This window comes from Pseudopodoces humilis, chromosome 3 (assembly GCF_049639895.1).
Source record: "Pseudopodoces humilis isolate 2021_Gansu_Grassland_sample_001 chromosome 3, ASM4963989v1, whole genome shotgun sequence".
Taxonomy (NCBI): Eukaryota; Metazoa; Chordata; class Aves; order Passeriformes; family Paridae; genus Pseudopodoces; species Pseudopodoces humilis.
In genome coordinates, this window is record NC_142202.1 from 28,318,816 (window position 1) to 28,332,735 (window position 13,920).

General features: G+C 36.0%; 1 protein-coding gene across 1 annotated transcript in view; it reads right to left on the minus strand.

Moving 5' to 3' along the window:
* The window catches only part of RBKS (ribokinase), a 71,167-nt gene that overhangs the window by 50,639 nt on the left and 6,608 nt on the right, over positions 1-13,920 (minus strand). Inside the window, exon 2 of the mRNA XM_014261372.2 lies at positions 902-1,034. Within this exon, the coding sequence (XP_014116847.1) occupies positions 902-1,034 (133 nt within the window). The remainder of the gene's footprint in view (positions 1-901; positions 1,035-13,920) is intronic.

Here is a 13,920-nt window from a genome sequence, read left to right on the forward strand (position 1 = left end):
TTGAGACATTTATAGTACTTCTCAAAAAATCCTTGACAGAAAATGATCCTACAAATTTAGCATCCTCCCCAGCTGTGGCAAAAAACAAAGTATGTCCAGTCAATTTGAAGTTTCATCTACAGTTAGCACAAAATAGACAATAAAGACTACAGAGAGAAAACATTTGATCTTAACCATAGTAATGAACACTCAAAACTTATAATGTTTAATGACAAAAATCAAAGAAAAGCATTGTAAGAATATAGCATCTGCCAAATTGAATCAGCCCAATGGTCTGTAAGGAAGTCTTTAGAGTTGTAGTATACCAGACATCTCAAAAAAGTAGGCAAAAATATGCCATAGCACACAAAGGTGCTAGAATTTGGATATGATCACCTTATCTTAACCTCAAGTAATGATATAATAATTCAATCCTCAAAGCACTTTTAAATTCCTTCTCAAATTTGTCACTGGCTTGTCAGTGTCTGATTTTTAATCATCTACAAAGTTAATTTCACAGCGACCATAACTCCTAGCACCTGAATGCTATCAATGAAGTGCTGATTGCTGTAACAGGGGAAACATAAAGAGGAGGGCTTAATCAAGATTTCTTAAAATTTGAACATGTCTAACTCTACCCAATTGTCTTTTCCATGGTATGTCAACCTAAGTTTTGCAATCCTTCTCTACATGCAATTTCTGTCAGATCTGTAGCCAACTAGTCTTTGGTTCTGGCAGTGTTCTTAAACAGCTTCCTCCATGCTTAAATTTATAGCTGAAATAAGAAAAAGAAAGGAAAATTAGAGAGAGATTTTAAAAAGCTAAAAACATACCAAAATATTTTGTTAAGTGACCAAAAGGTTTACTGGAATTTGCATGAACATTCAATTCAGCTGTCACTGAAGAGCAAGTCAGTGCTTACCTTGCAGATCAGCGAGGTCTTGGCCCCAAGTCGAGCAGACTGGACACACTGATTGGCTCCTTTCCCACCAAAACCAACAAAAAACTTATGTCCAAGGATAGTTTCTCCAGCTTTTGGCAATCGCGTAGTAAGGCTATTCCAATTTAAAGCAATATTTACACACATTAGTGACTGAAAATAACAAGCATCTTCAAAAGAAGAGGTACATTGTTATAATCCTAAATGGCTCAACAGTCAGCCAACAAGACTGAAAAACACTCAAAAAACCCTTTAGGGTTCTACTCCACATCCCATTAGTTTAAGTTAATTCCTTATATGCCACCCAGACAAGTTTCTTGTCCCCTCAAGAGAGGGACTGCATTTCTTTTGTTCATGTTTCTACAGAAGTTGTACCTGATCCCTGACTGGGATTCCCCAGTGTTAAGTCAATACAGATAAACTATAAATCTATAGGTCTCACTGTTCACAGAGTTTTTTTACTGTAACATTAGGCTCAAGTTTACATATAGTTCATTTAATTCCATTACATCGAATTATACCTCCTTAAACTACCCATAAGTAATTTTTCACTCTGTTGGTGTTCACATGCCTAAGAATTGTAATCGTTACCAAAACCTGCTTCTCTTCTGCTGTCATGCAGGCAACATTGTTTGTATTTAACATTTTTCTAAGTTTTTCTCTTACAAATCAAGCTTTACAACTTCTCAGCATTTTGTTTTTTCCTTGAATGCAGTCCAATTACATTTACATCCTCCTGCATGCCCAGAACCAGATGCACTAATACAAGCTGAAAGCCATCAGGAGTGTATTCTGGTTTAATTTCTATATTGGAAAAAAACAAAACAAAACTGCAGTTTTATTAACCCTACCAGATGCTTTGCTATCTCAAATAAAAGTTGAAAGGAATAAAAGACACCACCGAGACTGTAGGGTAGATTTCTCAGAATGCAAAGGCTACCTGACCTAACATTTGTCATTTCTATTAAAATACATAATCCAAAGATGCATTTCCAACTCTCAGACAATCAAAATTTCTGCCTTCTCAAGCCATGAATTCCAGGTACAAGGCCTAAAAATGTAATTTTAAAGCCGCATACGCTACAAACAAGTTCACAACACATGGAAAGAGAAGGCATTCTATGATGTATTAACAATCTGCTCAGTTAACAACAGTTACCTCAGGCAGTTTCCAGAAGTCTGCAGGACAGAAAGGGAGCATGGGGAATGGGAGTCTGAAAGAATGCGGAAGAATCTATCCTAATGATGAAGAGATTAACTTTAGCTATGTTTGTCAATTTATAACATCATTTTACCAATAAATCTCACAGCAGCTTCAAAATTCAAAAACTGAGTTCTGGGCTCCTCAGTACAAGACAGCCATGGAGGCCCTGGAGGAGGTCCAGCTGAGGGTAAGAAAGATGTTTAAGGGACTGAAACATCTCATGTATGAGGACAGTCTGAGGGAGCTGGGTCTGTTCAGCCTTGAGAGAAGATGACAGAGAGGGAACCTCATCCATGTCTGTCAGTATCTGAAGGGAGAGTGCCAAGAGGAAGGAGACACGCTCTGTTCAGTGGTGCTGAGCAGTAGGACAAGAGGCAATATGCACAGAAAGTTCCACCTGAAGATGTGGAAGAACTTCTTCATTGAGTGGGTGACTGAGCCCAAAAAATCTCCCTTACTGGAGATATTCAAGAACTGCTTGGATGAAATGTGCCATGTGCTCTAGGATGACCCTGCTTGAGCAAGGAACATGGAACAGATGATCCACTGTGGTCCCCTCTAACTTCAACCATTCTGTGACTCTTTGAAAATTTTCAGCCTTCTAATTCAGAATAAAAGATTAGACATTAGGAGAAATTATTCATCGTTGGGGTGATGACAGACTGGAACAAGTTGCCCAGGGAGGCTGTGGATGCCTCAGCCCTGGCAATGTTCAAGGCTAGGTTGAATAAGGCCTGTGTCTAATGGGAAGTGTCCCTGCTCATGGCAGAAGAGGTTGTGAATGGATGATCTTTAAAGTTCCTTTCAAACCTGGATATTCTATGATTCTATGCTTCTGCACTAGGCAATCACTACAGATTGTTTTTTGAAAGAATATGAAGAATATGTGTATATTACTTTTTGAGCTTATGCTGCACCTTCTGGGGCATATGGGTTTTTGCAGAATCATACAGAACTAATGACAGAGTACAACCTAATTTACTGAAAATTCTCAGGGAAAAGCAAACATTTTTCTCTCCAATTTTCAATTTCTTCAATCCAAAGGTTTACGATCATTAGAAAGTCAAGAAAACCTAAAATGAAACTAGCAAAGTCAAACAAGTTCCAAACTCCCAGAAAGTAAGATTTTGGCTTTGAAGGAGTTATTACAGGTCTGTGCTTCATCAGGAATTATAGTTTCCAGAGAGATGCAGGTAGGGATGCAGACTCACATACAGAGACTAATACAGCATGCCCAATTTTAGTGTGAGGATAGCATACACATTCACCGGGTTTCTTTTGTGTGGGTGGCCACACATAAACCCCAGAAAAGTCACAGCTCATAGCACTCATTTCCAGAGATTCAGAGCCAGGAACATTTTGTTGTGAAATGTTTGAACCATTTTCAACAGAAATACAAGAGTTTTTTTTTAAAAATACACTTATTACCTTATGTATAAATATAAATATATATCTATATATGGAAAGGATTGCTTAGCTCCTAACACAGCTGAGTTAAAACTATTTGCCCACAGCAGCATGCAGAAAATTGTTTCCAACAATGAACTACATTCCAACTGTATGCTCTCAAGGAATAAGGCGCAACAATAAAGAATATAGATAAATAGTAATATGTAGACAATATTCCTTAATGGTAACATCTGTAATTTATCACCATTTTCACCACTGGAAACCAAAGCAGAGATGGTTGTGGACCAGAGAATAAGGCCACAAAACTCAGCTGAGGAAGCTCCTCTTCAGCTACTGCCAGGGTACTGCACATACACATCTACAATCAGGTGCCATTCAGTAAGGATGGATGTTTCACCCAGCCTGGGTAATAAGAACAAATAGCAGCTCTTGTATAGTTCCTTTCATCCACACATCTCACTACACCTTACAAAGCAGAACAACATCATTATTCCTGTTTTGTGGGTATGGAACTTAGTCAAGGCATTTTCACTTTTCATGCCTTGGGTCAGTCAAGAATTCAGGCGTAAAACAAAAAATAGAGATCAGCTTAATCCACTGTCTTCTCATTTAAATTCTGCAGTATAAAAATGGCATCAATTCTCAATTAATTTTTCTTTCTCAGGCTCATTTGTTTGTTGTTTTTTTTTAAGATTATATCTTATTCTAAATAGAATTTGTTTCCACAAAAAGTCAATGTATTTTAAAAAAAAGATTACCAATTTTCGTGATTCCAGAACACATATTGTAATAGCACTGCTCAGAGTTCATATTAAAGTATGTTCAACCATAAATATTGTTGTTTTAAACAGTGGCCAGACTATGACTTAATTCTTCTCTCTTTTATGTTGGCATCAACATGCGACTCCAGTGGAAGCATCATAATTTCATTGGTGAAAAAACAGGCTTGGTGAGATGAGAATTTCGGTCCAAGTGCTTCAAGTAGCACGGCATAACAGCTACCTGTGGGAATCAAACAGCTTGTGGAAGACAGGGAAATTACCCTTTTTATTGTTTTGATGGAAAGGTACAAGGCAAAGGGCAAAGGATCAAGTGCAAGAGTGATTTACAAGCAGTCAATTTTTAAAGTAAGCTAAAACAGACCAAGAAAGAATATGCAGCAACTTCCTATAGCTCTCTACAAATAAACCCTTCACTATATTTCATTTTAGGCATGATTGCCAACTATTTCAGACCAGTTCTTCACTCCAGAAGCCCATTCTTATTTTCCATACAAAACAAATTTGGAGTACTAATCTACATATGCAGTTTTAACTTTCACTGAAACCAGTATCCTGATTTTTTTTGCTAATATAATGGTATTCTCTCATAATTTAATTCTGCAACTATACTAAATTTTGATTCACATCAGACAATTTTAATGAGCATTTCAGGCTTCTGTTATGAGCAAGCAGTGATGACTAATCTGTATGATTAAGAAACCCTAAAAATTCTTGGCTTATTCATGGTGTCACAAAGAATACCCAAAATAGCCTAAAAGTGATGAAATAGCTAATGTTACTCCAAAACTAGGCTAAATAAGTTAATTAGAAAAAATGTCACATGAGCTTTTCAGAATTGTTACATAAAATGTTTTGCAAAGCCATTTACAACTTTTGACGTAATTTGAAAACACTGACCTGAAAAACCCAATATAAGTTACTATTTAACAGACTCCTCCTTGCTTACATGAAAAATTCTGCTCACCTTTGAGAGGATAAATGGTGCAAAGGATGCTCTTATGTCTTATGAACAATCAGAAACTGAACTTGAAAACTCCCAATAGATTCTAAGTAAAATAAAATTACTCTACGTTTCGCAAATTGTGCACGGTACGACTGAATCATATTTATGAGGAAAGTTCAGGCTGAAACATCTTGAATTACTTTGGACATTACAAGCAAGGAATATAATCACTCATAATTTCCACTGAGTTTTTACAACACAATACTTAAATGTAAAGCACACTGGAATGCTGCCCACATTTGTTTGTGACAAATGAAGAACCTTACATACACTTATATTTCAGAGGTTTGGGATGAAAAAAAGCATATACATAAGAATGCTACCACTGCATTAACTTCAACGCTCTCTTCCAGTGTGTGCCACAAGTTCCCTTAGAGGCTAGAGCTGATCAGCATTTGTATTTAAGGACAGACATCCCTCTGGAGAGATGGCATTAAAGCCAGAACAGAACCCTTTACTACATTGTTGAAGCACTGAATCAGAGGTGAAAGCAAAAGGTATCGAGTCATTAATGTAGCTTTCCCAATATTCTGGGTTTTCTCAAAAAGTTCCCTTCTAAGCAGTGACTGGATTATATACAGAGATAGAAATTATGAAGAAGTGGAAAGGGAGAGATGTATATTAAACAGAATTTGCATAAATTAATTCTGAAATGAATCATGGTTTACTTCTGATTCTTCACACCTAACCACTGTTTGTTCATTGTTTTCAACGCATGAAAACTAAAAAGAGGTATTATTACTGTCGGCTTAAACTGATGCTCTTCTCAGCAGCATTTCCTCACTATTTCTCTAGCATTGTTTTTATTGCTTACAGAGGTTCCTAATTCAAAACATTTTTATTCAAAGGGTCATTTTCATTTGGATCAATGAATTGCTCCAACGCACTGTCCAGCAGCCAAGGTGGGCCTGTGAAGGGAGGAGCATGAGAGCCTCTGCTGGCAGCAGTACAGCCAGACTGCCCTGAGCCAAAGCTGGAACTTGGACTTGATACTACTTTGTGTTGAAAACCCTTAATGCTCTGTTGCTAAGGTTTGCTTAAGTAGTACAGTATATTTAGCTCATTAGATATAGATATTGGATATTAGATATATTGAAAAGGAGAGAATATCAGTACACTTCAGAGAATGAGAAAGGAAAACAGAAAAGCACATGAATATTTTTCTCTAAAAAAGCCCCAACAATATTCTCATCAGACAACTCAGAGGGGAAGAGATTTTCTACATTAGATTAAATATCACCAAAAATGCCTAAAATGACTGTCATTTAAATAGTATCAAAAGAAACATTCAGATTTTTCAAATTCCTGAAGGAAGGTGAAGATGATCAAGGGTACAAAAATAGCAGCAGAAATACTGAATTTAAAACTGACTTAATAAAAAGTAATATAATGTAAAGCTCTAAAATTTAGCTTTGATTATGTTCTCTTTGAATTACTGAACAAACTTGCTTTCTCCCCTTCTGGGAATTCCCTAGAATGGGGAAAATCCCAGTGAGACTAGAGTAGGTGTAACTAGCCACTGTGTAGTACATACAATTTACTGGCCTTTCTTGATTCTCACAACTGAAGAAATACAAGGGAGAGAATATTTCTTGCCTCTAATATAACACAACATTGTGGTGAAAAAGTCTCAGACCTCTTTTGGATCTAGCTTAACATTTTGGTTTAGCCTTGGTCTATTTTGTCTAGTTTTATTTTGAAGATTTGAACATGTGCTGTGGGAAAATATCCATAGCACAGAGACAAAAAGACCACACTCTTTTCAAACTCTGATTTTCTTGACTCATTTATGCTTTCACTTCTTTTAATCATCCACTGAAATATCTTATTGGGTGGTAGAAAACTTTCAAGATTTCTAAAATTATTACCTCAGGAATTTACTTAACTATACCGTGGTTTAAGCATGGGGCAATCTGGTTCTAGGTTTGTAGACTTCCTTAGGACCTGTAATGACTGAGAGAAATTTAAAAATCATAGAAAATCTCTATTTTTTTTTTCTTCAATGTTCCTGAACATGACAAGGTTTTCTTTAAAAAAAAAACTCAAAACTTTTCAGACAATTCAAACACTTGCCTATTGCTTGGATGTTTTATGGTCTGGGTTCTCTCTGTAACCCACAGTGATGAACACTGTAGAAGCAATACCCAAGCTGGTGTCAGCACAATAATAGATACTTACAGAGGAGTCCCTCTCCAGTACAGTGAGATGCAAAAACTTTACACCATCAGAGGGCTTTTTTGAAGTCCGTATGATTTTACATCAAAAAACATTTGTCACCACAACACAAACAAGTGAATGGTAGATTGGTTCAAAGCAGCAGGAATCTTTTCAATGAGTTTTGCCATCAGGGAAAACATGTGTTTTATGAAACAGAAATATATATATAAACATATAAATATACAAGCTGTTTATATAATGTTTATATATAACATTAATATATATAAAAAGACAAACTGGTTTGTAGATCTCATTATTGAGTGAGTAAACAGCTGAAATGGAATAAATGTAGAAAAATCTCTAGCAAGGGAGAAAATTAAATGAACGGCTGTGACTACATGTAGGAGGGACACAAGGGTTATATCTTCTTATATATACAATCACACTTCAACTGGAAAAAACCCAAAATTTGTAACACATAGAATTAGCTGTCCACAGCCCTTCAAGAACTTCAATGAAGAATTTTGTTGGCCCTTTATGCAGAATCAGATTTTACCCTCCTAGATATTAAAAGATGAAACAAATAGAAAGGCATCCAGATGAATGCCCTGAAGCATTTATGGTAGTACACTGTACTGCATTTCAGTGAAATTATGGTATTACAAATACAAAGAATTCCTAAATTATGTTACAAATATGAAAACTTGAACACAAAGAAATTATTTTTTTGACTAATTACCAAAAAAGCTTTCTTATGGAACAACACACTTGTAACATTTCCTCAACTCACTAGCAGTTAAATCTGGGTAAAAGGTGGCACAACATTGATGAATTCATAATCTGTGGAATGTTTAATTCTGAAGCTGAAGCTCTAAAGAGATTTAAAAACTCAAATAAATCTATCTTTAGATATTTAAGTCTCAGCAAACATTCCATAATTCTTACCAAACATCTGTTTTGTATTTAAGAAAGATCGTGGAAATTTTCAGAATTGCTACTCTAGCTTTATTTGCCTCCCACATTGTTCTTCATTGATGCCTCTTGATTACATTATTTTTGGAATGGCAGTTACATAATTATTTTCAATGCAATCTGACAGTAATGTTAGAATAGACCGTCTCTGAAACAGGCTGTGCTCACCCAGAACTGAAGTAGGCTGCCTACAGTTCCTGTGCTGAACATTATATCATGATGAAATACCAGCACTAAAGCAGAAAAGAACAACACAAAACAAAACAACCTTTGCAACCCAAGCAAAGGGTGATCTTTACATTCCCAAGGACAGAATAAGACAAATAAGACACGTGGACATTAATCTTTTCTATACCTCTTATAAAAGGATTTATCAGACAACAGTGAACAAAGTGGAAATAATATGGTTGTTTTGATAGCCCACAGGGTCCTTGTTCTTGTCATCATTATTTTCTATATACTGGTAAATCAACAAAGTAAACTGTACTTCTGCTTTAGTATCATACAGAAAACAGGACACCTACCATAAAAAATCTTGCTGTCAGTTTTTTTCAGGTAAAAAATAAAAATAACCCCCACACGTCATTAAGTATTGGCATTTTGCACACAAGCATATTGTGTTTTATAAATAATATTACTAGGAGTAACATCATAGATGTGTTTTCACTACAGAGTCATCAAGCCAAAGTACAGTGTGGTCCAAGTACTTATAATTTTCTTCAATAAGATGTTGTTCTAAAAGCTTATAGCCAGGACAGCAATTTTGACAAATATGGTATTTTTTATCAAGTTTGTCAGTGCAGCACTTCCTGCTGAATCTATACAGGTCACGAATGGAAAGTATAACCAAAGTGAGACATCATTTACATACATTTATTCAATGCATCATAGATAATGAAAGCAATAAATACATTTAAATATATGTATATTTATTATATGGGAATAGATTAGAATAGAATAGTTCAGTTGGAAGGGACCTACAACCATCATCAAGTTCAATTGCCCAGCCACTTCAGGATAATTTTTTTCTCAAGTTTTTACTTTGAAACTATCCTACTGTTGATCCACTGATTTAAAAAAAAAAGTGTTCTCTGAAGTTCCATCTAATTATAAAGGCATTAACTAAAATCTGGGATTACAGTAACATTAAGGCTTGTGGGGCAAAGATGAGAATGAGCAGGATGTGGGAGGAGTGTGCATGGGTAACCTTCAATGGCCAAGATTAACTCTGCTGTGGCAGGCAGGAATCCCCTCTAGGTGAGTCCCTTTACCATTTTCACAATTTAAGCTCTCTTGGGAGAGGTAGATCCTTAAATATCAGACAGGAAAAGTGCAATCCTGTACAACCCTAGCTTCTGATGATTACCAATAGACAACCCCTGTGTCTCCATTTAAGCAGAATTTAATGAGCAACAAAAAATAAAATCTGAAGAAAAATCTGCACAATTTTGCTGCCTGTACATGGAGTAATACGAATTCCAGCAAAACCAACAATTACTTTTTTCCAACAGATCATTTTTCATTTGGTCCTTTATGGGAAAAAGAAAAATGAAAACTAATTTTTAAAATGATTGAACAATACTAACAGGATATTCCAAATTAATAATACTAACAGGATTAGACTATTAGAAAAAGGAATAAAAATTCAATCTCATTGCTACTGAGAACATAAAAAATGCCAGTCTTCCCACATGAGTACTGAACTCAATCTGCTTATGCTTTATTTTCAGCTCTGACCAATGTTTTTTTTTTTCTTTCTGCTGTTTATACTATGAAGGTTTATGCATTTTGTATAAACAGGGATTTGAAAGAACAGAGGAAATATAGCAAGTGATGGATGGAATAAATTAACAAAATGTAATTATTCTTTGGATGTAGAAGATATTTTTGAAAGATGATAGACAGGGAAAGAGCAGTACAGAAGAGAAGTACACTAAGAACATGATATGTAAGGATAACAAGAAGAGGTGAAAGCAAATTACGGGAAATTTCATGGTTCAAAAATGACATGATATTAATGTTGCACAGGAGAAAAAGGAGGAAAAAAGGACTAAATTCAGAAATGGAAAGAAGAAAGAGTAAAATACAGAAGAGAGCACATTGATATATTTGGGAACATTACCACCTTCTTATTTTATAATTAGTACTCACAAAGATCAACGTGTTCTAAAAAGCTGCACCTACTTTGGCAACATACTACTGAAAAGTAATCTTATATTTTCTTCAGCCTTGGAGTATATGATTCAAAGGAACCTGGATGTCAGCATCAAATAAATTACTGTAGCTTGATATAGGAGCTAACAACTGGAGCCATATAAAACAAGCAAACAAAACCTTACTGGTAAGCTCCTATGGAAAAAACAACTCAGACATCTCCTAGAGGCAAGATAATATATATGGCTGCCCAGAATGTTTTTACACAAATTTGTTACCATTGACTCTGTATGACTTTTATTGCAGCTTTTTGATTTGTGCCAGCTCTTTACTGTCAAGAGTACTAAAATTCACCCAAAGATATCTATGTCTAGAAATGCATCGAGGAAAATTGTTATTTCCATTAACAGTACAGCCTGCAAGTAATTCATTAACAAGACAGAATGGAATATTAATAATAACATTCTGTGTATGACAAAGGGGGAGAAAATACAATATTCTTGGAGTTGGGTGTTAAAATCTAGTGCCTAACACCTGCCTATTGTGACAAATATTTTCAAAAGAGTTTCTTTAGACAACTTCCCATTTGATTGTTGTGAATCTTGCACATCAGACACCTCCAGACTGAAAAGGCAAGCGATGTTTTATTTTAAATGGTCAAAAACAGTTTCCAGTAATAGTAGGACAATAACCAAACCATTAAAAATCTGTGGAAGTTACACAGAAAAAGTATTTATTTGGGCTAGAAATTATAGATACTTTCATAACACAACGTAATATTCAATGTGTATCATGGAATACAGCAGATGCCCACGGAATACCCTGCAGTACTGACACTGCTAGTGCCAACTGTATCACTGCTTTACATGCTATCTGTTTGGAACTGCTCAGCTGGTAACAATCCTACAGTGATCAAAAGGCAATAGTTCACTCTGTGAAGGGGGATGCTATAATGTGAAACAATGGCCATATGTTACAGAGCATTACTGAGATAAAATGACATCTTTTTGTAGCACAAATTAACACAAACCCCTTTTTACCGTGATATTGGACAATTGGTAAATAAGCTTTCATCCCAACATTCTCTTCCCTGATCACAATTATTTTACTTCCTGACTTTCCATTTTCTTCCAACAGAGTTATCAACTCTGGGTTTTCCACAGACAGATGAAGCCTCAGAAGGAATGCAGAATGATGGGAAAGATGATGCTCAGGAGGTTGCTGCAACGTCACCTGACTGTATCATCAGCAAATAAGAATCAGGTCTGTCATAGCATTAGTAATTTTAGTCTCCCAAAAATGCATACAATAATTTTGTATATCCTTTTATTTCAGCCTGGTTCCATTTCAGTGAATGACAATGGGAAAAGGGATTTCTTTCTGTGGTAGTCACTCAAAAGGTAAGAATTTCAGGAAGAACCCTTTCACATCCTAAACTTCCTGTGTAACTGGACACATGCAAGTTTGTGTGTACTTAGAGCATACCACTTTGACATTTTTTTCCAAATGGTCATAGTTGAAAGAGATATTTTATTAGAGTTCAGTTGTGTTAGGTGGGAAAACAGGCTGAAATGTGCAGAGATGCTGTGTGTTTATGAAATTAAACTACATTACCAAAAAATTACTATTAATTTTGTCTCATGTTGCAATACCCAGGTTGATGGTGTCCTTTTGCTATAAACATTCATCTAATGTCTTTTCCCTTTCTTTTCACACTCTTCTTGAGGAAAGTCTACTTCCTTGGCTTAAAAATTCTTAAGTATTTGAAGGCATGAAATAAATTATGTTTTGAATCCACCACTCTCATCTTGCACCATTAACAACTGTTTTACACTGGACTTTGTATCTTAAATGGATGAATTTTCTTTTGCCATTATGGTGTTGAAACTGGCCCATGCTGTCACCAGCCCATGAGAAAGCATGTACACCCTCAGGAAGGTTCAACACAGATTCAGCTACTGATAGCTGGCAAATAGGGCACCCACTAAAAACATGAAAAGGCTGGTGATCACATTATTTTACTTTTGTGGGTAGTGTCTAATAGCTTACTGACCTCCAAAGGTGAAAAACTACATTCTAGTGAGAGCAGAAATTTTTGCATCTTTAAGGCAAACATTTAACTATCTCTTAATAACAAAACTATAAGGAGTGTCACTGGGTTTCAGACAAGTGTTCTTGGCCAGGTGAGAGAACACAAGATGGAGTAGCTGATTTTCTTCTCTCATTAGTAAAATATAGCCCAAAAACATATCACCTGCAAGGATCAAAATGTTTCTAGATTCATTTACTCCACTACCCAAGTGAACTCTCTAGAGGATTAAGCAATTGTTTCCCAGCCTCACATGCACTAAAGCAAAAAGCTTGGTAAATACTAGCTTTATCTCACAAACCATAATTTTTAATTGCTAACACACATAGGAAAGGCATAGTCCTCCACTGATGATATCATAGTCTACTGCCATGGAAATTACTGCAATATCATAAACACAGGTTTAAGATGATGTCACTTTCATAGGAAAGAGGGAAATTTTACTGGAATGTAAATGACATTGGGAATAAACACATAGATACCATACAGTGAAAAACTCTCCTACTAACCAGTTGAACTATAGAATATGGAGACAACAACCAGACTTGCAGCTGAATGGAAATAAATTTCTCCTGCCCAAACACTGTGTTACTGCCTATGAACCTTTGAACAGAGAACCCTCTGAACTCTTGTCAGGGTTCCCTTTTGTAAGTTCACCAAACCACAGAGGAGTCAAAACCCTTCCCTGACAGACGTACAGTTTAACCACAAGAACATGAACAAAGTATGGCTATGAGAACCCAGTGTAGAATCTCAGAATAACGTTGTAGCTGGAATGCTTCCTAGAATGAGTAAGTACTTCAGAAGTGGGAGGAAAAGAACTCCACAGTCTCCTGAAGCACTCAAAATAACATGAAGTTAGATGCAAATGCAAAAGTACGATCCCAGTGTGGCAAGTGCTAAGCATTTTGGCATTAGCTCAGGAAAATATATATTAAACCTTCAGCTCTGAAGTACTCTAAGAGGTGTCAAACAACTCAAGGATTGGAAGCTGAAATTTGTGTGTAAGCTTTGTGTTGCCATGAGTTGGGAGTGTTGCATTCTGTGCCGGACCCCAAATCGAGATGAGAAGCTTGAACTGAGTAAAGGGAGTGGAGAAATGTACCAGGCAATAATGATCTCACTTAAGAAAAACCTTTTATCTTGAAGAATATCAAAGCAATTTACAAACTTAAGCAGATCAGACATTGCAACTGGTAGGAACAGAAGGAGACAGCTGGGAACTCGCTC